At 33.6% G+C, this 23,512-nt stretch overlaps 3 protein-coding genes across 3 annotated transcripts; 2 read left to right on the top strand and 1 right to left on the bottom strand.

Annotated features, from left to right (window-relative positions):
• The first annotated feature begins 212 nt into the window (after positions 1-212).
• LOC136808184 (putative Ras-related protein Rab-33) lies at positions 213-8,360 on the top strand. Its single transcript, XM_067064723.1, has 3 exons — positions 213-432; positions 4,682-4,812; positions 5,484-8,360. Exons 1-3 carry the CDS (start codon positions 372-374, stop codon positions 6,063-6,065), a joined length of 774 nt encoding a protein of 257 aa, XP_066920824.1. The 5' UTR covers positions 213-371; the 3' UTR covers positions 6,066-8,360.
• A 162-nt stretch (positions 8,361-8,522) lies between these two features.
• Positions 8,523-11,084, bottom strand: LOC136808183 (transcription factor SPT20 homolog). Its single transcript, XM_067064722.1, has one exon. The coding sequence runs from the start codon at positions 10,944-10,946 to the stop codon at positions 8,661-8,663; it is 2,286 nt and encodes a 761-aa protein (XP_066920823.1). The 5' UTR covers positions 10,947-11,084; the 3' UTR covers positions 8,523-8,660.
• Positions 11,085-15,042: 3,958 nt separating this feature from the next.
• On the top strand, positions 15,043-20,755 carry LOC136808182 (PR domain zinc finger protein 14-like). The gene is made up of 4 exons (XM_067064721.1): positions 15,043-15,640; positions 16,428-16,508; positions 17,711-18,136; positions 19,916-20,755. Exons 1-4 carry the CDS (start codon positions 15,226-15,228, stop codon positions 20,554-20,556), a joined length of 1,563 nt encoding a protein of 520 aa, XP_066920822.1. The 5' UTR covers positions 15,043-15,225; the 3' UTR covers positions 20,557-20,755.
• The last annotated feature ends 2,757 nt before the right edge of the window (positions 20,756-23,512 follow it).

Raw genomic sequence — 23,512 nt, 5'->3', positions numbered from 1 at the left:
ATCAACGGGCGGGGTAAGTTAGCTTTGGCTTTGAAAATATCATTTTTGCTCTGAGGAACAATCAATCCCCCTCATCAATATTCTGTATTTCAATTAAAAGGAAAACATAAAGCTTTTACAAATTACATGGGTAATGTAAATAACAACATCTTGCAGTGTTCCGCCTTTCTTTTCGGGCGTTAACAGGCGTTTTTTAGATAAAAATCCTTCTTTTCCGAAAGTGAAAGTAGTCGAAACAAATATGGCGGAAAATCTTGACCAATCTTCACCACAAAATCACGTAAACGTATGAAAATCTTTGGTATTATTCTGGTTTCTTATGTTTAACAATGTAATTGAGATTCAAAATCGATATAAAGAAGAAAGCAGTTATGTCACAAGATGAAATCGAAAAAAAGATTGCTGTAAGAACCTTCAAAGTGATAATAATTGGTGAGTGAGGATAGTTTTTGTCTCTTTTTTATTATTTATTTATTGTCAGATTGTCAGATTGTAGTGGTGTACCTTTGTAACGTCTTTGTACTTTTTTTTAAGAGAAGGGGAATCTCGCATCAGCCAACACCACAATATCCTTTGACATCCATTAGCAATTAGTAGTACAGAAATAAAAACTGGGATACATGGCTCAGCATCTTTATCCAGACCCGATCAATCGAACTTGTCGAACCAATCGAACAATCGAACTAATCAAACTCCATATCGAACGATTAAAGTTCGATTAAAAAAATTAATCAAACTGTAAGATTTTTTAAAATATTGTGAGTGTTCGAATTACTTTAATTAGGGAGGTCGGGCCTTATGCGTGCGGCAGTAACAAAACATAGATTTTCGAAAAGAGCCTAAGAGAAAGAGAAAAATTTCAAACCTTTACCGTAAGTTGGTCTAATGTCAACATTCCTCTTCTAATTTCGACTCCCTTCTTTAAAGATAGAAATTATTAGAAGGTCGGGATCACTGATAGATAAAAGATTTTTTCAATCTGACAGCTAAGCAAGGGAAAATAAAATAGTTTTCATCAGCAATCCCGACCTTCCTATTATTCCTATCTGTAAAGAAGGATGTCGAAATTAGAAAAAGGGTGTCGACATTAGACCAACTTACGGTATTATTTGAATGCTTGCCTTTTTAATATACTCGTATATAAAAAAATTAAAATTTTTTAACTTGTTATTAGTCAAAAAAGTCATTAAAATTGATTAGCCTTCTGCGATGGAGTGCAAGGCTGAAAGCCACATGAATATGCTTCATCCTATAAAAGGAAGTTCATTCTTTGGTGGCCTATCTTGAAGTGAAGGTGGTTGAACAAAATGTTTTTGGCATATTGATGGAACTGTCAAAGCCAAATTTTGAATGTAAATCGGGAAATTACTTCCGATAATGGATTATACACTTTTCCTGTATCCTTTTAGCTCCAGAGGCGGTTTGTTGGGGCGTAGTATTCCGCCACTCAGCAGCGTGCGAAATCGCAACAAAGGGGCTACAGACTTTATTCCGGATAGACAAATATCCAGGTACAATAAACGTCAAGCTGTTAAGTCCGGGGAACTGTCGAAATGTCATTCGCGTGCCAGGACAAAGCTTTTGCAAGCGAGGGAAGATATGAGGATTTAATATCATTGAACTAATCGAACTTTTTACTGACCGAACTAATCAAACTGCTATTGCTTCAAAAATTGTGAGTGTTCAATTAGGTTCCATTAATTTTTTTAATCGAATTTTAAATGCTCGATGGAGTTTGACTAAAGTCTGTCCAGATATAATTGGCAGTGGAAACAAGAATGCCTGTTACTTTTGATAATCAAATATAATTATGAAAATTTTTTTTGCTTGTTTTAGAGAATCAAAAGCGCTATATTTGAATGTATTTTTGGTTGAAAAATTCGCGATTTTTAGCGGTTTAATTTGCGATTGTAAAAATTGAGCTTTTTTTCTACTTATGCTATAACTTTCATTTTTACACCAGTGGTAGATCAACCTTAGGTCAAGAAGTTTGTTAAATTTCAAGGTAAACAAAAGAGTCCTTTGGAAGATATGGGACCCGAAATACCCCTTGGTAGCACTTTTCTGTGAAATATCACATCTCCAACTTATTACTCAAAACGGGGGTAGTGATATGATTGATGAAACAGTTTTTCGATCATAACACATTTTACAATCTCTTTAATGACCTCATAGCCAAACTGTGTTTAGTGTTTTGGGAATTAGCAAAGTTCTTTAATGACTTAAAAATAACAAAGGTAATATAAGTTTATGCTTATCCTTTCAATAAAAACAATTATACTGCATATGATTTCACTTCGTTTCGAAATAATCAATGATACCAATAATACCAACGCACCAACACTTAACACTTTCCAACTTTTAATTGCACTGTTCAAAAAAGATAACATAACCCCCGTTTTTAGTAATAAGTTGAAGATTTGATATTTCACAGAAAAAGGGGTGTTTCGGGTCCCATATCTTCCGAAGGACTTTTCTGTTCGCCTTGAAATTTAAGAAACTTCTTAACCTAAGGTTGAACTACCACTGGTGTAAAAATGAACGTTATAGCATAAGTAGAAAAAAAGCTCAATTTTTACAATCGCAAATTAAACCGCTAAAAATCGCGAATTTTTCAACCAAAAATACATTCAAATATAGCGCTTTTAATTCTCTAAAACAAGCAAAAAAAATTTTCATAATTATATTTGACTATCAAAAGTTACAGGCATTCTTGTCTCCACTGCCAATTATATCAGGACAGACTTTAGTTCGATTGTTCGATTGGTTCGACAAGTTCGATTGATTGGGTCTGGTCTAATGGGCACCCAAACAACTTTCTCGCGGGTCACTCACTCTGGGCCAATAGACCTTTTCACCTTTCGATCCGCCATCTTGAATTGTATGCAAAAATATAGGAACGAAAAAGCCGTGGCTGGATTTAGTTGGAAAATATGCAAAACATATGCAAATTTAAACAAAGATTAAAAAGACAACAATGCATCTTTTTATAAAGAAATATTAAATTATGACGTCACAATGTTTGATTTGATCATTTGGCTGTTCTATTCCTAGGAGAATAATTTACCGTCAGCCAAATATTATTTTTTTACCTTAGCGGGTGATTTTTCAGCTTGAGTTTATGTTTAATGTTTTTGAAGTGCTTGTTCTAAGAGATGAGCGAATATAATTATTTTTAGTTTTCAAGAGAAGCAAATTTTAATCTTTCTTCTACAAGATTACACTTTAACATAATGCCAATTATGCATATGTACGTTTTATATTAATATACTTTCTTTTTGCATATGTTTTGCATACTTTCTAAGGGAATTTCACCACGGCAATTCGGCCACCATAATTTTTGCATACAATTCAATATGGCGGATGGAGGGGCAAAAAGGTCTATTGGTGATTTTAAACTTGAAAAAGTCCCAAACATGACCCATGCCCTACTGGGCCTGGCATGTTAGGGTCAGGTTTTTGAAAGTGAAAATGATTGAAGTATATAATGAATTGAACTACCGTAACTTGGTCTAATGTTGACATCCCTCCTCTAATTCCGACACCCTTTTTATCAGCTGAAATTGATAGAAAGGTTGAAACTGTTTTTCCTTGCTTAGTGGTCAGAAAGGAATAATCCTTTTTCAATCAGTGATTCAAGCTTTCATATTATTCCTGTCTCTAAAGAAGGGTGTCGGAATTAGACAAGGGATGTCGATATTAGACCCACTTTACGGTAATTGAGAAAAAGATTGAAAATTTCAATTAGCTAGTTTCAGATAAGTATATATTCGCTGATTTTCAACATTGCGATCTGTATATGAAACTTTTGATGGAATTTTAAAAATGTGCTATATTTCTACCGGGGAAGATCTTTTTCAAATAAATCTCATAAATAAGTCAAGCTTTTTTCTAATGTATTGCATGAAATTTGATACCATCCTTAGTATTGTCTCTTTTAAAAGCTCTTTTATTTGTTACTCGTGGGTCAAATCGAAAAAGTAATACTGTACCTAAAACTTTGAGTTAGGATATCTACTTTCTAAATATTATAACATTTCGAACTAATAATATAATCATATCTAAAAGTATCCACAGTTTTTCTTAGGTCACCGGTATATAAAATAGATGCAAGGTGTAGATATTTTGTACAAAATTTGTCCATTTTCTACTTGAATTTTGAATTGATCTTTTTGTCTCGTGCACATTCAATTTAGTGCAGCAGTGTAGCAAGTTCCTCCTTTTCACATAGATTCTCCCGGGGGAAGGTCAATCAGGTCGGCGGCTACTAATCAGCATGCATACAACGTGCGAATTGAGAGTATGAAGCTGAAAGATAGTATCTTGAAAATTACCTCCCAAATTTTAATTTAAAAATAAGTCTGACGTCTAACTATGTCAAGGTTATTTATTTAGAAATACAAGCATTTCAATGAGAAATTCTAATAAGAAGCATTAGAAGTTCTTATTGCCCATCTTATTACAAGGGTTTGAGCCTGGATGGGTATCGTTATAAAAAAGTAACGTTTCCGTGTTTTTTTTGGTGTTTTAAAGTTCTTTTTAAGTGAAATCCAAACCGAGATTATCTTCTAATGGATGCTGAATCTTTGCAGTGATTTCTTTAATATTCCAATGATCAAGTTCATCAAGGTCATCTTTATTATATTAATCCTTGTAATACCATGTACACTTTCTTTTGCAGGAGATTCCAACGTGGGTAAAACGTGCTTAACTCTGCGGGCAGCTGCTGGAACTTTCCCCTCAAGAACAGAAGCAACGATAGGTGTCGATTTCAAAGAAAAACTCATCAAGTTCGGTGAAGAAAAAGTAAAGGTATTTAAAGAAAAGCTACAGCTGTTTATTTTCAAAAACCAATCTCAAAACTTTGTTATCTGTTCATTTTATTGTTGCCCAGTAATTCAAATGTTTTTTTACATCTGGTGCAACTGTGTAAAATAAAACTGAAAGTGTCAACTTTAGATTTAAAAAAGATTTACTGCCTCAGCAGCTAGTTATATTGAGAAAAAATGATCTAGCGGAAAAATTTTGCAGGGGGGATTACGAAACTTTAAGGGTTTGACGAAGTTTTCCCTGTTGACAATTCCCCTAATATTTCATCATTCAACAAAGTATTTCCCAAAAATATTTATTCCCAACCAACCAGGTCTAATCCCTGAGCAAAATCTATCCTAACATTTATTGTCCTTGTTAGGCTCTTTTTATCAAAATACCTGCTTATACCAAAAAATTAAGGTTCCATAGCTCTAGATAGAAACACTCTTTTCAAAATCAGTCCTCGAAAATTGATAACATTTGAAATTTTGCTCCCGGAAAAGTGACCGAAATATTTTGAGATGACATAATGTTTCCCCGTTGAAGTTTCCCCACGTCATTTTCCCCTACAAGGTATATGAGCTTTGGAATATTGACATCTCATATAATCATATAAGATCTTTAATTTATTTTTATTTAATATATTTAATAATTTTGATTTATAAATTCAGTTGCAATTATGGGATTCCGCGGGACAAGAACGATTTCGACACAGCATGGTACCGCACTATTACCGGAACGTCCACGCCGTTATTTTCGTTTATGACGTCACACGTAAAGCATCTTTTGAGAACATTGAAAAATGGATTGAAGAGTTTCGTTGCAACGTCATTACGAATTCACAAAAAGTACCTCAGTTAATCATCGGAAACAAGTGTGATTTACATGCTGATAGACAGGTCAGCGAGACAGACGTCAAAGCTTTGGCTAGTCTCCATGGGTTACCATTTTGGGAGACATCAGCTAAGAGTGAATTAGAAATGGATACCGTTGAAACTATATTCCAATCACTTGGGGAGACTTTATTTTATAATACACCTTTGAAAGATTTTCCGCCACATTTTTCAACTACCATTCAACAGCAACATCACGCCGGTCTCCGTGTAAACCAGTCCTTATCTCAATCTTCTGATGACATCACCAAAAAGAATTCTGTGAAATTGAAAAGGAAAAGTCGGAAAAGTCGGAAAAAGAAATCACCGAATTTGGAAGAAGAGTCGGGTGAGAAAAGTGGATGCTGTAAAACAGGCTAATTACCTTATGGGAACTAATTTTCGCGGTTTACATCCCCTATTTGCCGAAATTGTTTGAAATTTCTAGGGGTTTTTGAGAATTTTTATTAAGAATTTTTAGTAAAAATTGCATTTTGCTAAACTAATTTTCGCAGTAGAAACCCAAAAACGCAAAAATTAGTGCCGGCGAAAATTAGTTTCCGCAAAAATTAGCTCCCTTAAGGTCACCTTATGTTTCTTCTTTCGCATCGATTGCAGTATAACTGAAGGATGAGTTATTAAAGCCAATGTAGTTAGCTGACAAGGATTCTTATGGGGTTATGATCAAGCTATTGTTTAATTCTTTCAACTAAACATTTTAAATAAACTCCGAAAACATAAAAGGCTGAAAGAGTTATTAAAGAAGATATAGAGCATAAAGAAGATGACTACGTATTGTCACCAGCCTTTCCACGAGAAATGAATGACTCAGAGAAAAGTTTCTTGAGCGAGAAATCAATCTAATATGAGATCACTTATTTTTCTCTTCGTTTGGTTAATACAAGATTGGACTTTTTACACTGCAAATATTTAAAAACTTCCTCTAAAATCAGTTTGAATTGGCTACGCACTATCTTCAGTGATAGAGTTTGCTTTATATTACAATACTGCAGTGCAACGACTTCGTTTTGAAACCATTACCTAAAGGTGATTAAATCCCTTTAAAATGTTGCTTGAATAAATAGAATTGACTTCTTAGGAACTTTTTCTAGGAATCATATTATTTCCATGGCAATATTTTGAAATGGAGCGTTGCTCGTGACGTAATTTATGAAAAGGTCTACCTTCATCAATTCTCAAACACCCCCTTCTCACAGACCCGGTAGGATATTTTCAGCCAGTTGGGGGTAAAAGTAATAGACTGAAAACTGATGGGGACTGATATTTCCATATTTTCTATGACTGGAGAATTATATTTCATTGTTTTCAACTCTAAAAATTTATTGGGGACGGGGAAAATATCATTACATTTTCCAGTGAGGATTGGTTTATTTGAGATTTTTCAGTGGGGACATAAATTGGAGTATAATTATCCACCGGGGACGATATTTTGGCAAATTTATCCAGTGGGAAGGGGTCCCAGTGGGTCTGTGAGAAGGGGACGTTCTTGATAATGATTAACCCCAGGCCGTATTTGGAAAAGCCGGTAAACTATTTAATCTAAAGAATATAATTATTTCACTTTTTATTTTGGATTGTAGTCACACCACGTCAGACCATATTAAAATAAGTCTGGACTACAATTTATCCTAATTGAACCCAATAAAATATTTACACTATGGATAAAACTATGAAACCGACATATTTATCCTGATAAACTGAAACCCAGTGCCTTGTAAGCACCCCTTAATACACTTCTTTTTTTTATTAAAACACCTAAATTTTGGCTGAGCCTGGATGTGCTTATTCTTTCAGCAATTTTCAACCTAAAATGTTCTTAAATGCGTTCTTAATTTTTTCAGACTACTCTAAATCGACAAATCATGCAAAATAAAGAGCACTTAAAATTGGTAAAATTTGGACAATATTTGACTCTCGATTTTAAGAAAATCCATCCCTAAATTTGGTTAAAACTGCTTGAAAAGGGGAAAAAATTGCAGTTTCTTGTCATTTTTTTCCAAACTGAGGCTGGGCATGTTCTTACGATGTTCTTAATTTTTCGACAAATTTTGCTTCAATGTTCTTATAAACTGGGTTCTAATAAAAAAAACGTTTATCCAGGGTGATATTTTAGCCGTAAAGAAGTAATACATCTGAAAATTATTTTTGTTAACAAATAGAGGTTTTTAAAACAAGTATAGTAGATAAACGCTTATCTTTTTAAAATTTCAGTTATTTTTTTAAAGATTTTGTTAACATTTTCATATTATTTCTAAAAAATATTTTTTAAATCAATTTTCTAACTTATTATAATATAATGATAATTTTTTTTCTGTTCTGTAAATTTTTGAATTGCAATTTTCTATAAAAGATATATTTTAAAAAGCTTTATGAAATAAAAAGGGTCAACGCATATTGAAAAATTTCTTAATTAGGATTAATTTTATTGCACAATCTAAGTTCAGTTTGAATAAGATTTTAAATGCAAAATAAAACTATTCAACTTTTTTCAACTTTTGTTACTATAAATACGTTGTTACCTATATTTAGACTAGGAGGATTTTAAAAGGAGAAGCTTTGAAAGAAGGTCTTTTTTAATGTGTCCCTTTAATAGCCTCAATTGATACTTTCGTTGAATGTTTTTAATAATGCGAATAATTCCGTAATTCGAACTAATAATTTTCCTTGTTCGAGTTCGAATAAGTAAGTGAGAGTAAACAGTACATTCTTATAAAGTTCAAAAAAACATTATCTTTTTTCAGTCAATTTTGACCGTCTTTGAACCTATGCACCTTTTTTAATTTCTGAATAAAAGTATCACTTATGCCAAGTTTGTTATTATAGGATTCTGGGTATATTCTTTATTGTCAATAAAAAATTTTTTGGAAGAAAATTAATATATAAAACTAAAATATTCACAATTTCTTTCAAATTACTCAAAGTGTTGTTCAGTATACTACATAAATGAATGAACTACTAGAAATCTGGCGTATAAAAATGCATTCTATTTCGTTCTAATGCAATTTGTACTGATTTCTTCTTCTTTTTAGATGATGAGCCTTGATCAATATGATTGTTAAAAAAGGAATTTGCATAGTTCAAGTAAGGCACTGAACTAGAATAATTAGATGTCTTTTTCAATGCTGATTTCTTTGTCGTCACAGGTTGTATTGTATTCAGATTGTTGTTGCTCGTATCTGGTAAAGACCAGTTTGAATTAGGCGGATTCTCTTTAACTTGACTATTGGCAGACTTTGATATTGGCGGTAGTGCTTGAGTTTGAAGTTGCTGTAGAAAACGTATATTCTCAGCTAAACTTAATTCAGCTTTTCTAAGTATGTTTTCACTTGGATCGAAAGCTTTTTGTTGATGTATCCGTTGGTCCTGCAATGTTCTATTGTATTCTTGTAGTTTTTGTTTTTGCTGGTGTTCTTGTTCCTTTAATGTTCTTTGTTGTTCGTATAACCTATATTGATCTTCCAGTTTTATTTGTTGTTCTTTATGCTGTTGCTCTTCGTTTAAAAGCTTTTGTTTTTGTCTTTGATCTTCTTCTCGAGCTTTTTGTTGTTCTAACATTTTCATTTGTTTTTGTTGTAGCTGTTCTTTCTCCCTCTGCTTCTGTTCTTCGTAAAGACGATATTGTTCTTCGATTCGTTGATGTTCTGATAGTTTTTGTTCTTTCAGATTTTGTTGAGCGTCGTGTAATCGTCTCTGTCGTTTATCTTCTTCATCCTTTAATTTTTGCTGCTGTAAGAGCTGTTCTCTTTTTTGTTGTTCCTGTTGTTCTCTCTTCATTTGCTCCTGTTGTAAAAGTTGTTCCCTGGTTCTTTGCTCTTGTTCTCGCTGTTTTTGTTGTAGTTGCAGTCTCTCTAATACCATACTTGCTTGACGACTCAATGAATTAGATAAATCAACTTTCTTTTGAACACTATCCAAACTATGCGACAATCTTCTCTCGTTGTCTTTAAGATAATCTTTATTGAGATAATCAAAAGTATCTTTATAGTTCTGTTGTAAATTCTCAGATACCATGATTTGTGAACGTGGTTTAGGATCTGGGAATGAGAAACTGAGTCTTGCAGCGTTCTGTTGATGGTAACCATTCATTGGATTGTCTTGATGATAGTACCGTTCGTGTTGGTGATATTCAGATGCAGGTCTTCTATTTTGAATTTTCGGCAACTCATTACTGTCATCACCGAAGAATATGGGCTTGATTCTTCGATCAGTAGATGAAGTGAAATGTTCTGATATCGGTCTGCTAGGAGGAAATCCTCTATTTTGAATGGGTGGGATAGGTTGGATAAGAGGTTGACTAGTCGTTTGGTTATATTGTTGTTGCTGATGTTTTGTTAAAGAGGGCATTGGTGGTCTACTGTTAGTTGGTATGAAAGTGTGAGTGAAAACTTTCTCATCTTCATATTCCTTGATCTTATTCTCGAAGCTATCATCATCTGGAAGTTTGGTTCGTTTTTTACTTAAGTAAGAACGATAAAGACGTATACTATCGTTAACTCCTTTATTGGAGTCAATCAATGTCGTTGATTTGTTGACGTACGTCGTAAAGTCTGTCGGTAGAAGTGATGACGTTGGTGCATCATTGGTGGAAGCAGATCTTGATCGATATGGTAATGAATCACTTGGTATTGGAAGGTTTGAAGGATCTTTTGGTGAAGTGTGTTGAACGTTCGGTGAAGCTGACATACTCCGGTTATTATTATTATTTGGTACTATCATCGTTTTTCGCCAAACTACACCGGTTTGGACGCGTGATTCCTTTTCTTTGGGATAACCTTTCGGTGGTGGTGGTGGTCCAATAATTGATGGTGAAGAATTATTTAGTTCAGTGTCTTGTTTTCTTTGTTCATTATCTTGTTTTTTGATGAATGATCTACTTCTTATGTTTAGATTCTGGAGATTAGAATCTACTCGACTTTTGACGTGGTTGTATCGGTTCGATCGTGCTCTGAAGGGTTGGCCGTTGCTGTCTTTTGCATCCATGTCAGTATTCTGTCGTGCTATCCTCAAAGGACGTTTTTCACTCGGATTCTCACTCTGAGATGGTTTACTGGGTACGGCGTTATTCGTTGAATTTTCGATGATCTTTTGTTGGATAGAGTGCATTGTATAATTATCGAAATCATCGTAATTGACTATTTCTCCATTTGATAGATTAATAGTTGAAGAATTGTTGAAGTAAGATGCTGGTGTTTCAACAACGGATTGCATTTTTACACGATTGATGTTCTTCGTGTGTGTCATTTACTGCCATTTAAATTTCGATGCAAACATCACTTTCCAATCACCCAAAGAAGAAATAGTTCTTCGTAAACCAAAAATCTTAAAAAGTGAAAAATGTTCTGTTTGTGTAGTGAACGAACTATACTGTTGTTAAGTAGTTTCGTATGTTTTCAGACTATTTTTGTCACTTAGTAACATTTGGGTTTCTTTTCAGCCAAAAGGGAGTGAGAAAGAACAGCTCATTATACACTCTTTTATAAGAACATCCGAAATTCTTAAAGTTTTCGGATGTTATCAAAGCTTCGAGTTTTAAGCCTGAAAATGTTCTTAAAATGTTCTTATTTTCCCCATATTGTGAGTCTTTTTTATTCTATTTCCTAAAGAATTGGGTGCGTTAGAGTCCGCAAAGTCCATAACGAAATGTTCTTAACTTGTTCTTAAATATTTTGGACATCGATACCTTTTGTTCTTATATAGTTTGTTCTCATAAAAAAAACGTGTATAAATGATTGATGGGTATGGTTGTCAGAGTTTCTATAACCTATTCTTGATTCTTGAATTCAAATATGTTGTGATTTTGTTAAATCCATTTTCATTGATTGATTTTTCTTCCATTTTCTTCTTTTTCAATCAAAATTCATTCATCAAAAATAAATAATGAATAAATTTGATTGTTTTTTTTTTCCGCTCTTCCATAATATTTTTTGAAATGATTTGAAAGTTTAATGAGTAAACTGTCAAGTCATTGAGTTGGCATGGTTACCTCCTTCTTATTTGTCAGCATAGACTGGGGTCTTGGGGCTACTTATGACGTATCAAGTATTATTTATCATTATGTGCAGCAAAAATACTAATCAATATTATTTCAGACAATTTATTTCTTAATTTGAAAATGGGCTCCAAAGTGATACAATTACAGAAACTGGTTTTGCTGAAATGTGATATTACTTCGAATAAACGCCCTGGGCGTATATTAAATTTTTTGAATTTTAAATGTTTTAAAAGAGGGGGCGTTTATCAAATAATCTAGAAACGAGGGCCACTTAGGGAACGTGAATTGGAACCTTATTTTGGCTTTTCATTGTTATTTGAGTACAAATATGTCAATTTAACGGGTCAAAATTAGTTCGAATACTAAAAGAATACGATTAATAGCATGCATCTAAATTTTTTTTGCATACACGCCTTTTTTATAAGAATGGTACACTTTATAAGAATCTCCATGATGAAAATGGCCAAACATTAAGAATAATGCTAAAAATATCACCATTATGGAATTTGGTTGCTCAAGCTAAGAATGCCATTTTTAGAGCGTTTTCAATTATAAATTGCCAATTGCCCCCAAGTAAGGCTCACTTTCATAAAAATACCATTTTATACTTGAGACGTATGTACATGTAGATTTAACAAATGTTATATCTAGTCTGAATTAGGATCCTAACCTAAGAATTCTGTAAGAATTTTTAGAATGATTTTCCAAAAAAAGTTAAGAATTTCCATGATGCAAGAAAAATAATATCCGAGTTAGCTAACTCGAAAAAAAAGATATTGTGAAAAAAAACTGAGATAGTGAACTCAAAAATCTGTTTGTGAAAAAGAAAATTCAAGTTAATTTTAACTCAAAATCTTTTTAAAACAAATTGAAATCGAGTTAGAGTCGAGTGCCGTTATTATTTGCGCTTTACCGACGTCATAATCAAGGTAACTCGAAAATTCCCAACTCGAAGTTATCTAACTCGATGATTCTGGGTCTCTTTTTCAAGACCCCAAAGTGCGAGATGAGGGTCGAGATGAGCAAAATGAGAAAAAGTGCACTCTAAGAGTGTAAAATTTTGAAAATCTTTTTTTGCCTTGATTTAAAGCCTTGCCTAGAAAGCTCAAAGATTCTCCTTTAGCTCTTCCGGCTTTAAGCTCGATGACGCCGATATAATGTCCCCAGCTGGCACACAACGTTGTTTCAACGTTTATCTAACGTTCACAACGTCCATATAACGTTATATGAAAGTTAAAACAACGTTGTGTGCCAGCTGGGCTAATCAACTCGAAGAAGTAGAGTGATTACTTATCTGCCCAAAGAGCTACTGGTCTATATTAGGGTTCTTTTCAGGATAAGAGAGAGAAATATGAAAAATAGGAGAAATATTTTTAGGTGTAGGACATGGGAAAATACATTTTACGGGTGGTTTTTACAGTAGTAGAGCATCCGGCTACGGTGCGCAAGGTTGTGGGTTCAACCCTCAGCCGTTTCATACCAAAAATTCCCAAAATGGTACTTGATGCCTCATCTGCTTGATGCTCAGCAATTAACCCTTTGAGCGCGCAGTAGTTTTGAAAAAGTTGAAAAATTTCAATGATTTTTTTTTTAAAACTTGAAAATTCAAAATGGCGTAAAAGCTTGTAGCTTTTGATTTAGACACTCGTTTTGGTACCATTGGAATGGTAATTTTGTACTCTTTCAAAAAGCATTCGGTTTATGCCCCTTTAAATCAAGTCCTAGGGACCTGGGACCCAACCTTTGGGACTTGGTATTTTGGCTGTTTCAGGACGCGAAAACGCGTCTCATGGAGTCTAAGGGTTAATGAGACCCCTGATAAAAATTTTTTATGGTCAAAACAACTTCAAATCACTCCTATTTGTCATTTTCAGTCATTTTGAGCAGTTTGGAGTCTTCAAAAAAAATTTTAAAAAATTTAGTTAACCCTTTGAGCGCGCAGTAGTTTTGAAAAAGTTGAAAAATTTCAATGATTTTTTTTTTAAAACTTGAAAATTCAAAATGGCGTAAAAGCTTGTAGCTTTTGATTTAGACACTCGTTTTGGTACCATTGGAATGGTAATTTTGTACTCTTTCAAAAAGCATTCGGTTTATGCCCCTTTAAATCAAGTCCTAGGGACCTGGGACCCAACCTTTGGGACTTGGTATTTTGGCTGTTTCAGGACGCGAAAACGCGTCTCATGGAGTCTAAGGGTTAAGAGAAGGATCAAGGGTAAGTGGAGAAATCCAGGGAAAAAGAGTGGTGCCTTCCCCTACCTTTTGGTAGATAACTATCGAAGGAGGAGCCTCCGGGTCACCTCCAACTGCGGTCATTGACTTACTTACTGGAGTAAAACTTTGAGGAAAATCAATACTGTGAGTCGAAATAAAAAGTAAGCATATTATCGTTCTCCTTGGGACCTCATCTATTAGTGCATCTGTCAATTAAGAAAAGAAGATTTTATTACATGCTTCAATATACCACTCCTTTTTATAACGCCCTCATAAGTGACATATGTATTTTCCAATTGGATCGTAGTAAATATGAAAATTCCCAAGACCTTAAGGAGATTTGAAATACATAGTAAGAACTTAGGTTTCACACCGTTATAAATTTTAATTGAATAAGGAGCTTCAATTTTTTTAGAAATTTCGCAGATTTTCCGAAAAGTATTTTTTCAAAGGTTATTTTCTTCATATTTCACGGGTTTATTTTTCAAAGAATATCTAAGTACAAATTTCAATGAAATTGGCACATGGAAAATATATACAGTATTAAGGGAGAAATTTTCTATAAAAAAATTGATTTTGGAGTGATATTTGTTTCAGAATGTATAATTTTCTAAAGAAAGGGGTGATTACGCCTAAACAAAGAAATCAGTTTACATGAATAAAAAGAACGAAATAAGAATCATTAAAAATCAATTTCACACATGTCGCAACTACGATCATCGGTTTTATTGTCCTTATATACTAACAATCGTTTCTCTATTGAAAATAAACAAAAGAAAAAGGTGTGAATTTAGTTAGCTTTTTGACAGCTTCTTTAAAAAAAGATCTATTTATAATGATAGGGTTTGCCATAAACAAAATTGTCCGTCACGCCCTGTTTTATTCAAAACGGTCACACTTCAATTTACAACTAACCTGTCTGTACGGAAATTGGACATTCAAAATACGTCGCAACTTTGAAGCGCAATTATGAAACACTGAAAAACTAACAAACGCCTTTAAGATATGAGCGCTATCAAATTGAAAATATTTGAATAAAAATTATTACTCTATAATTTCTTTATATTCAAGTGTTTCTAACACATTCTTTTATTCAAAACAAAAATGAGAATTGGTTTTCTTGTATATAGGACCCGTTGAATGTCACACTAGTTTTTATTTTGTTTAAGTCACATCTGTGACCTTCTGGAACAAAGTTTTCTTGTTTTGGTACAAACACATTTGACACTATAAATACGACTTACTAAATCGATTATCAGTTCATTGTAATTTAATGCGCTATCGAACGAGCGTTCATTGACTTCCACGCCGGGCGTAATGGAGAAGTTGATGATTAACCGAGAGTACGCAGGAGGTAGAATGATCAAGCTCAACAACGCAAAAAATAATCATATAAATCAGGGTCGGTTGTACCGTAAATCTATTTTTCCATACGCAAGCTATATGACACCGTATCCTGCTCCACCAATGGGTCTGCATCAACCGTATTTACCGCCACATCTAGCAGAGGATAATTACACAAATTGGCTACCACCTAAGATTCTACCGATCAACAAAGTCAAGAACTTTCGGTCACCTCACAGCTCCCCGCCACAAATGAAAATGCACTCGATGAATTATAATTTTTCAAGAGAAGATGTTGATGCAGTGTTGTATGGATATGTAGGCGATCGTTGTGATCGACAGAAAACTTCACATTCACTTTCAGGACTTTGCACAAGTCCTACAAATGGTAAGCTATCTTATTATGATTTATATATTGTCAACAGAATCCTTTCCATAAAATTTCATGCCACTGCACGATTTTTGAAAGAACAAACTATGTAATAACAATTTGATTGCCAAAATACCAAGAGCAAGTTAATAATATTTTAAGACTTTGCAGACCTTATAAGGAAAATTGATAAAAATACCTAAAAAAATTTGAAAATATAAACAGATGAAATTTGGCCAAATTTGACTATACATGTTGACCCTTTTAGTCTAATAAAACTTACCCTTTAGAGTCACACCTAAAAATTAATTGATTACCCCTAGCGTTTCTCCGTTAGCCGTGGTTAGCTAATGGCAGGACCATTGGTATGATCAAGTACTTATGTCTCCAAACCTTGGATTCGTTTTGCTTTGATCCTGACGGGGGGGGGGGGGCACTCAGGCAAAATTGGGTACTGGTCGTGCCGCTGGTCAGGGTCCCTTTTTAAGCTCTAAAGATATCTGATAGAGTCCCAAAGCTACTAATTTTCAAGATGTGTTTCTGACAGGGTCCAATTTTGGTTATTTGGACAATTTTTCATGGTAAAAGTTTAATTTTTTCGTCTACTTTTAGTCATTTTTGCCACTTGTTAGGGTGGAAAATGGAAAGATTTTCAATTTTTCGTTCTGACAAGGTTACCATTTTACCAAAAATTCATATCTGACATTGTCAACTTTTCAAACTCCAGCGGCACGTCCTCGTCGGTCGTCAAGGTCAGTGCCCCCCTCCCCGAGGTTTTGACATCTCATTTCTAATTGCTTTTTAGAATGTACATTTGAGCAAGATCTCATTCTTCCAAAAACATTGGTGATGAAAAGGCTTCACATTGGACCAATATCTCATAAAGGTATGAAAAGTTTTTACAAATAAAATAATTCGTCACAAAGCTCAGTTGTGAGTATCATTCCTGGTGTCGGTTTCGTGTAGGTATTTTGGATTTCCATTTAAATAGACCTTTTCATAAATTACGTTGCGAACATCACTTGCCTCGCTTTGAAATTATTACCAAGATGATTAACTCTCAGCGGATTTTATTGAAACTACTTTCTATTCATAAAAAAATCATTTAATGTCTCAAGGGACATAATCACCATTGTTTGAATACGAGGTAAGTGATGTCCGTGATGCAATTTATGAAAAGGTCTGTAGTTCTAATTCCTAAACGAAACCTTCGGGGGAAGCTTTACATCGAGGGGCAAATCACTCGTAAAATGGTGTACGAGATTTATTTTTGATTTATTTTTGATTTATGATTTATTTTCGATTTATTTTTGATTTATGATTTATTTTTGATTTATTTTTGATTTATGATTTATTTTTGATTTATTTTTGATTTATGATTTATTTATGATTTATTTTTGAATTATTTTTGATTTATTTCTAATTTATGAATAAGAGTAATTTTATGGAATTTTTTTTTCAAATTATAACGAATTGATACTCAAAATACTTATCAAAAAAAATAAAAAAAGTTGAAAAGTCAATTTTTTTTCGAAAGATTTTTTATTTATTTTTTATTTATTTATGATTTATTTTTGAAAAAATAAAAAAAGTTGAAAAGTCAATTTTTTTTCGAAAGATTTTTTATTTATTTTTTATTTATTTTTATTTTTGATTTTTATTTATTTGATTTATTTGATTTATTTTTTTGATTTTTTTGATTTATTTTGATTTTTATTTTATTGATTTTATTTTGATTTATGTTTATTATCTATTTGATTTATTTTTGATTTATGATTCTGATTTTCTGATTTTTGATTTATTTTTGATTTATGATTTATTTTTGATTTATTTTTGATTTATAAAATTGTGTACGAGATTTATTTTAGTGATTTGCCCCTCGCTTTACATGATGATAAATTGGAAAAGCATTTCATTCTGTAATCCTTTTAAGACTGATGACGGATATACCCGACATGGAATGTCGAGAAGTGACGCCCTGTTTAAATATTAGAATTCCAAAATTCGAATAACATTAACGATTTTGGTTCAATAGTGAAAAATTTGAAATTTTGTTGAATGTATTTCTTATGTTCTGATCTACCTCAGGAATCTTTGCAAGTGAAGCAATAAAAAAGGGCACCACGTATGGACCATTTAAAGGTAAAATAATAAGGGCCAACAATAGCCATGAAATAAATCTCGAAAATTCTTGGGAAGTTTTCAACAAAGATGGTAGCCTCCTTCACTACATTTGTCCAACACGTGACAATTCATGCTGGATGAAATTCGTCAATTCAGCTCGATATGCAAAAGAACAAAATTTGTCAGTTTTACAAAGAGGAGATCAACTTTATTATGAAGTCATAGAAGATATTCAACCAGATACAGAACTTTTGGTATGGTACGGTGAAACATATTTCAATTACATGGGTTTTCCAATGGCAATAAAATCGAGCACAACAACAAGCATACCTCGCAAGCAATTTTCTCCGCCTGCAGATAGAGAAATGGAGAAGGAATCAGCTTTGATAGGTAAAATTATTCATTTCTCTTTTTAAAGTACATAGAAATAATATTTCCAATTTTGGTTTGAGCCTATTTCATAGGATACGTGTTTTCATGAAAATATAAACGACTGGACATCCATCTCCTTTGTAGTTTTGAAGATAACACTGCTAGCTTCGTTGCCGCCTCGTTAAATGATCAAATGAAACAATAAATTTTGATGATATACCTCTTGGGAATACCTTGCTAACAACGTCAAAACTTCGACAAAAGTCTCTGTTGTTCTACTTTTCTCAAGTCTTTTATCTATATCATAACAAAGATAACAGAGGCAAAATCATCGTCAGTTTGTCAAAACTCCGACTAATATTTTCAAATCTTGACTTGAAAGTGTCTAATGATTTTAGAGAGTGTCACATTCTAATTTCGATATTCTTATGACACAGGCTCTCAACTTTGGCAAGCTATTTTTTTCAAGTCATAAAAAAAATTATTGGAGTTACAAAAGGGATTCAAAAGTATACACGCAGTTGAAATTCTGCATTTCAGAGTTGAAAATGTTGATAAAATATATTGCAAACTCGTGAAAAAATTGAAAATAATTTTTTTGTGCATTAGAAGTAATGTTCAAGCTCGATCAATCATTTTACCTAAACAATTCAAAGAAATAAAATTATGACGGAATATTGTCGGATTTTTTATACCAATTTTGAACTACAGGCGGCAACGAAGCTCGCTTCAAAGAGAACAATAAAAGATAGATGTCCAGTCGTTTATATGTTCATGGTGTTTTGAAGACAAGATATTTTTCTACGAGTACATCATTGCAGTTATCAACTTTTTATGCTTGAACATACTCTTTTGCGAACTGATACTAAAAGTTTTACAAAGGCAACAACAATAGAAACGAGTTCATGAATTCAAATGTCAATTGAATAATAACAACAAATCAATTGTTTTCAATGTCTTTCTTAAGGAAAATCTGCACCGATTTGTGCATTTCCCCCCTTTAAATGGAATCGAAAAAAGCATGTAACAAATGCACAAATCCTATTAAATCTGTGACTAAAAGCGAGAGTATACACCTTTTCGACCGTAGCCACCAATGGCCACGTTGGTATCTTTTTGTCCGCTTTATCCCACTAAAACCGTCCCAGTCCTTTTTTCGCACCAATAGACAATAGAAAAATGCGACAAAAAAGGTTTGGGACGGTTTTAGTGGGATAAGGCGGGCAAAAAAATGCCCGCGTGACTACGGTCGAAAAGGTGTATTACATCTTGAGCTTACTTTAAAATACGAGCTGCGATTGTGAAAGTATACTGTACTTATCCAAAACAATCCAAAAGTTCCTTAAAAATCAAAAGAAACAGAATAAAAAATGCCGGTTTTTGTTGAGGTGCTCACCATCAAAAGCGCCAAAATCATCGCAAAAGTTTGGATAGTTCTGTGGTATAGCCTATTTTCACGGCCACAAATGAATACGACGTCACCTGGCCCTTGCACCCATTCTCCTTGTGAAGTAACTGTTGGGATTTGTATACTTTAGGTGAACAAACTTTCGCGAGCAGAAACTTTTGCGATTTTCGCGAATTTTGGCCTTTTTCGCAAAAGTTTATGCTCGCGAAAAACTCTTTAGAAAATTGAAAATCGTAATAAATATAAAATTTTCAGCATATTTCTAGACTTTAATGCCTTTTTAAAGTCAAAGAACAACCATTTTTATCGGATTCAAGGAACATTAGTCACTCTTTCGCCAATTTTCGTTTAAAAATTTTCATTTTTATCCTAATTTCTTTTTCATTTAGAGGCAAAAGCGGGAAGTTTTCCATGCAATCGATGTGGTAAAATTTTCTCTTACGAATATTACCGTGAAAAACATTTGAAATATACACGTTGTGTGGACAAAGGAGATCGAAAATTCCCTTGCCATCTATGTCAGCGATCATTCGAGAAGAAAGATCGACTTAGAATCCATATTTTACACGTCCATCAAAAATATCGACCTCATGTTTGTAAAATTTGTGGTAAACGATTTTCACAGTCAAGCAGTTTGAATAAGCATTCTCGAGTACATACCGGGGAACGACCGTATGCCTGTCCGCATTGTCCGAAGTCGTTTACCGCATCCTCAATATTGCGGACGCATTTGAGACAGCACAATGGTGAACGGCCGTTCAAATGTAAATTTTGCGGGAAAGCATTTGCGTCACACGCGGCGCACGATAGCCACGTCCGACGGACACACGAGAAATTAAAGACATTTTCATGTGGAGTGTGTGCTAAAACTTTCTCCATGGAGTTCGAATTAAAATTTCATTTGAGTACCCACACTCATCATGAACTAGCTGGGAATTTCATTAATGGTGGTACACAAAGGAGCCGTTCGTATTCAGAAGAAAGTGAAAGCTCATTAATCATAGACATTGAAAATGAAGTAGATTTGTAATCTAGTTAATTCATGCTTGATTTAAAAATTATTTTATAAATAAGTAATACTTTAGATTGGAGTGAATTAATCAAATTTTGAATGTTAAAATTTCTGATAGAAATATAATATATATTCACTAAACAGAATCATTTGATTCAGAGAGCTCTGATCTTCGGATATTATGATCTTCTATTGATCGAGGGGAGCTCACATGCTAAGAGAAAACACTCCCAAAAACCACCTAATAGTAAATACTAGTCTTTTAATATTCCATCAATTTTTAAAATTTTCAAGAATCCATTCAAAACTTTTGAGTTTCTGATGTGAATGCTGCAGCTCTTAGATCTTAATAGGATTTCGAAAACTATGATTTTACTCATGAATCTATTACTTTTTGTTTTCATTTGGTAGAAAGAAAGCTCAGAATATGAAAAATGATACATGGGGCTCTAATATAGGACATCAGTTATAGGTATACTCTTTTTTATATAAGCATATCGGTTCGAGGCTCAATATGCTTAGCAAAATCTTATTTTCAGCCTTTATTTATGCTCATTTATGTGGGGGGCGTACGATCTGACGGTACTCGGGATAAGGTCTAATTTAGGGCCGGGAAGCGGTAAAAACGATAAAAAGTATTCGGAAAACGGTATTTTGCAATAGCCACGGTGACGGTAAAACACCTGATTTTTCGTCCGGGATGAGGTAATTCTAATAAAAAACAACGGTATTTCGGTAAAAGTCATACATAGACGGTACATAAAACTTTCGGACTATAGAAAAAGCTTGTCACACGAGTCAGCAAAAAGGTAAAAAAAAACGCGAAAAACTCCCCAAAAAAATAAGAAATGGGTTTATTTTGAGGCTTTTTGAGGCTTTTTAATACAGGGAAGAGAACGTTGGGTTCGTAACGTTGAGCTAGAATGTCTGTCTGTGTATGTGTATCTGTCTGTCACCTCGAAACTGTGGGGCAGGCTGGAGTCTTCAAATTTTGCACGCTTGTTCTTGTTCCTTGGGTGAATCCCTTGGGTGTTTTTATTCAATAATTTATCATAGCCCGAAGGGCTAGATTGTAGTTTTAATCTTTATCCAGCAAAAAGGTTTGGTAGAGTAATCAAGATAAACTCGAAACTCCTTTCGTGAAACTGTGCTATTTTTTGAACATCTTTGAACATTTTCAAAAGCGTGCTTTAACTTTAAAATGACATAACTCAATGAATAATGATTCAAATTGAAAAAAGGACCCACCAAAGTTTTAGTACTACATTAACATAAAAAAGTCTTTCTATTCTAAACATTTCCACCTTGACATAATCAAACGTCCGGACTTTTTTCTGGGACACCCGGTACATTTTTTTCTTTAGAAAGGTAGTTTATCTCTGTAAATTTTTGCAATCGAAACAAAATACGAAAATAATGATCTACCTCATACACATTCTATTCCATTTTGCCGAATTTTTGACTTCTAGTCTTTGTAATTTTATGGGAAAAACAACGGGACCGGTATTTTCGTAAATTTTGGACGGGATAACGGTAATTTTCAAAAAAATGGCCGGGATTTCGGTAATTCAAAACCTCGTACGCCCCCCACATTTATATGCTTAGACTTCGTTTTGTTGATTTTCTTTGGGCTCATGGAAATTTCGAATTTTAAAGTCGGAACATTGATGCGACTCAAAAAATCACTGTCTTTTTTAATTTGGCGCCGCAGGCGAAAATCTTTGGTCTAAGACAGCTCAAACAGCTGTAAAAAAAAAGTGTACTTCGATTAAGAAAATGATGCAAGATGTTGTGACTAGGGAATTTAAGTTAAGGGAAGGAATGGAAATTCATAATGATACAGAAGGTGTGACATAAGAACTGACTCACAAAATGATACAGGGGTATTCCACTTAGGAAATCATACAGGGGTGTTCCACTTAGGAAATTATACAGGGGTATTCCCCTAAGGAAATGATACAGGGTTATTCCTCTTGGGAAATAATACAGGGGTATTCCACTTAGGAAATTATACAGGGTTTTTTTTCTAGGGAAATAATACAGGGGTGTTCCCCTAAGGAAATGAGAAATCATGGATATGCAACTTAGGATATGAATCATTGATATTTCTCTTAGGAAATAATTCAGGGAATCCCACTTATGAGTTGGACATGGGAGTTTCATTAGGAAATGATACAGGGGTGTTCCACTAAGGGAATGGGACATGGATCTTATTACCTAAGAAATGATACAGGATTTCGCAAGAAATGATAAAGCAGGATTCCCCCAGAGATTTGGGATTCCTTTAGTAAATGATAGTAGAGGAAATTAAAAAAGACCTAGAGGGGATTTCAAATAGGAAATGATATGATGAAAAATGGAAGAAAGGAATTAGAGAAAGGGGCTCAGGGAAATGATATTACTTATGAAGAAACGAGGTAAGGGTACCAGAATCGGAAATGATATTAAAATTGAAAAGATGAATGAAACGTTGTTTCTAAACGTTACAGAGACCATAGACTGAGGTAGAACTTGTCACATGCCAAAGAAAAAAATATATACAGTAGTGTGTGCGTAATAGGCTATAACGAAAAGGACATTTTATTAGCATCATTTACTGGTGAACAATTAGATTTTAGTATCACCATGGCAATTGAAAGCGCAATAATCCTCTCATGATCATGAAGGCGAGACAAAACCACTTATTGAAAATGCATTACAAAGATATAGGATTAGTAAAAAGAAAATGGACATCTTTAGTGTAAGGGGAAGTCATTATATTGGACCTGTCAATTTGTCTGTTTTATTCATTTATGAAAATTACTATGTGATTGTAAGTGATTGTGTGTGTGACCTATGTTATTGTATGTTTCGTGATGATTGAAAGACTGTGGTGGTATGATGATGTTATAGGACATGTGGCTCCATTTTCTCCCTTTTCATTGAAGGTTGGTTTTTAATACTGGTACCTTAGGTAAGTAGTTCAAACCTATGG

Source organism: Clytia hemisphaerica, unplaced genomic scaffold (assembly GCF_902728285.1).
Source record: "Clytia hemisphaerica strain Z4C2 unplaced genomic scaffold, Clytia hemisphaerica genome assembly, whole genome shotgun sequence".
NCBI classification, from domain to species: Eukaryota; Metazoa; Cnidaria; class Hydrozoa; order Leptothecata; family Clytiidae; genus Clytia; species Clytia hemisphaerica.
This window is presented reverse-complemented; position numbering and strand designations above follow the sequence as displayed.

What these genes read in the sequence shown, in the direction of transcription:
- LOC136808184 (XM_067064723.1), top strand. Translation starts at nt 372, where the DNA reads ATGTCACAAGATGAAATCGAAAAAAAGATTGCTGTAAGAACCTTCAAA. An exon ending in CTTCAAAGTGATAATAATTG is followed by an intron (nt 433 to 4,681) that starts GTGAGTGAGGAT and finishes TTTCTTTTGCAG; the next exon opens with GAGATTCCAACGTGGGTAAA. An exon ending in TCGGTGAAGAAAAAGTAAAG is followed by an intron (nt 4,813 to 5,483) that starts GTATTTAAAGAA and finishes TTATAAATTCAG; the next exon opens with TTGCAATTATGGGATTCCGC.
- LOC136808183 (XM_067064722.1), bottom strand. Translation starts at nt 10,946, where the DNA reads ATGACACACACGAAGAACATCAATCGTGTAAAAATGCAATCCGTTGTT.
- LOC136808182 (XM_067064721.1), top strand. Translation starts at nt 15,226, where the DNA reads ATGGAGAAGTTGATGATTAACCGAGAGTACGCAGGAGGTAGAATGATC. An exon ending in TGGACCAATATCTCATAAAG is followed by an intron (nt 16,509 to 17,710) that starts GTATGAAAAGTT and finishes GATCTACCTCAG; the next exon opens with GAATCTTTGCAAGTGAAGCA. An exon ending in GAAGGAATCAGCTTTGATAG is followed by an intron (nt 18,137 to 19,915) that starts GTAAAATTATTC and finishes TTTTTCATTTAG; the next exon opens with AGGCAAAAGCGGGAAGTTTT.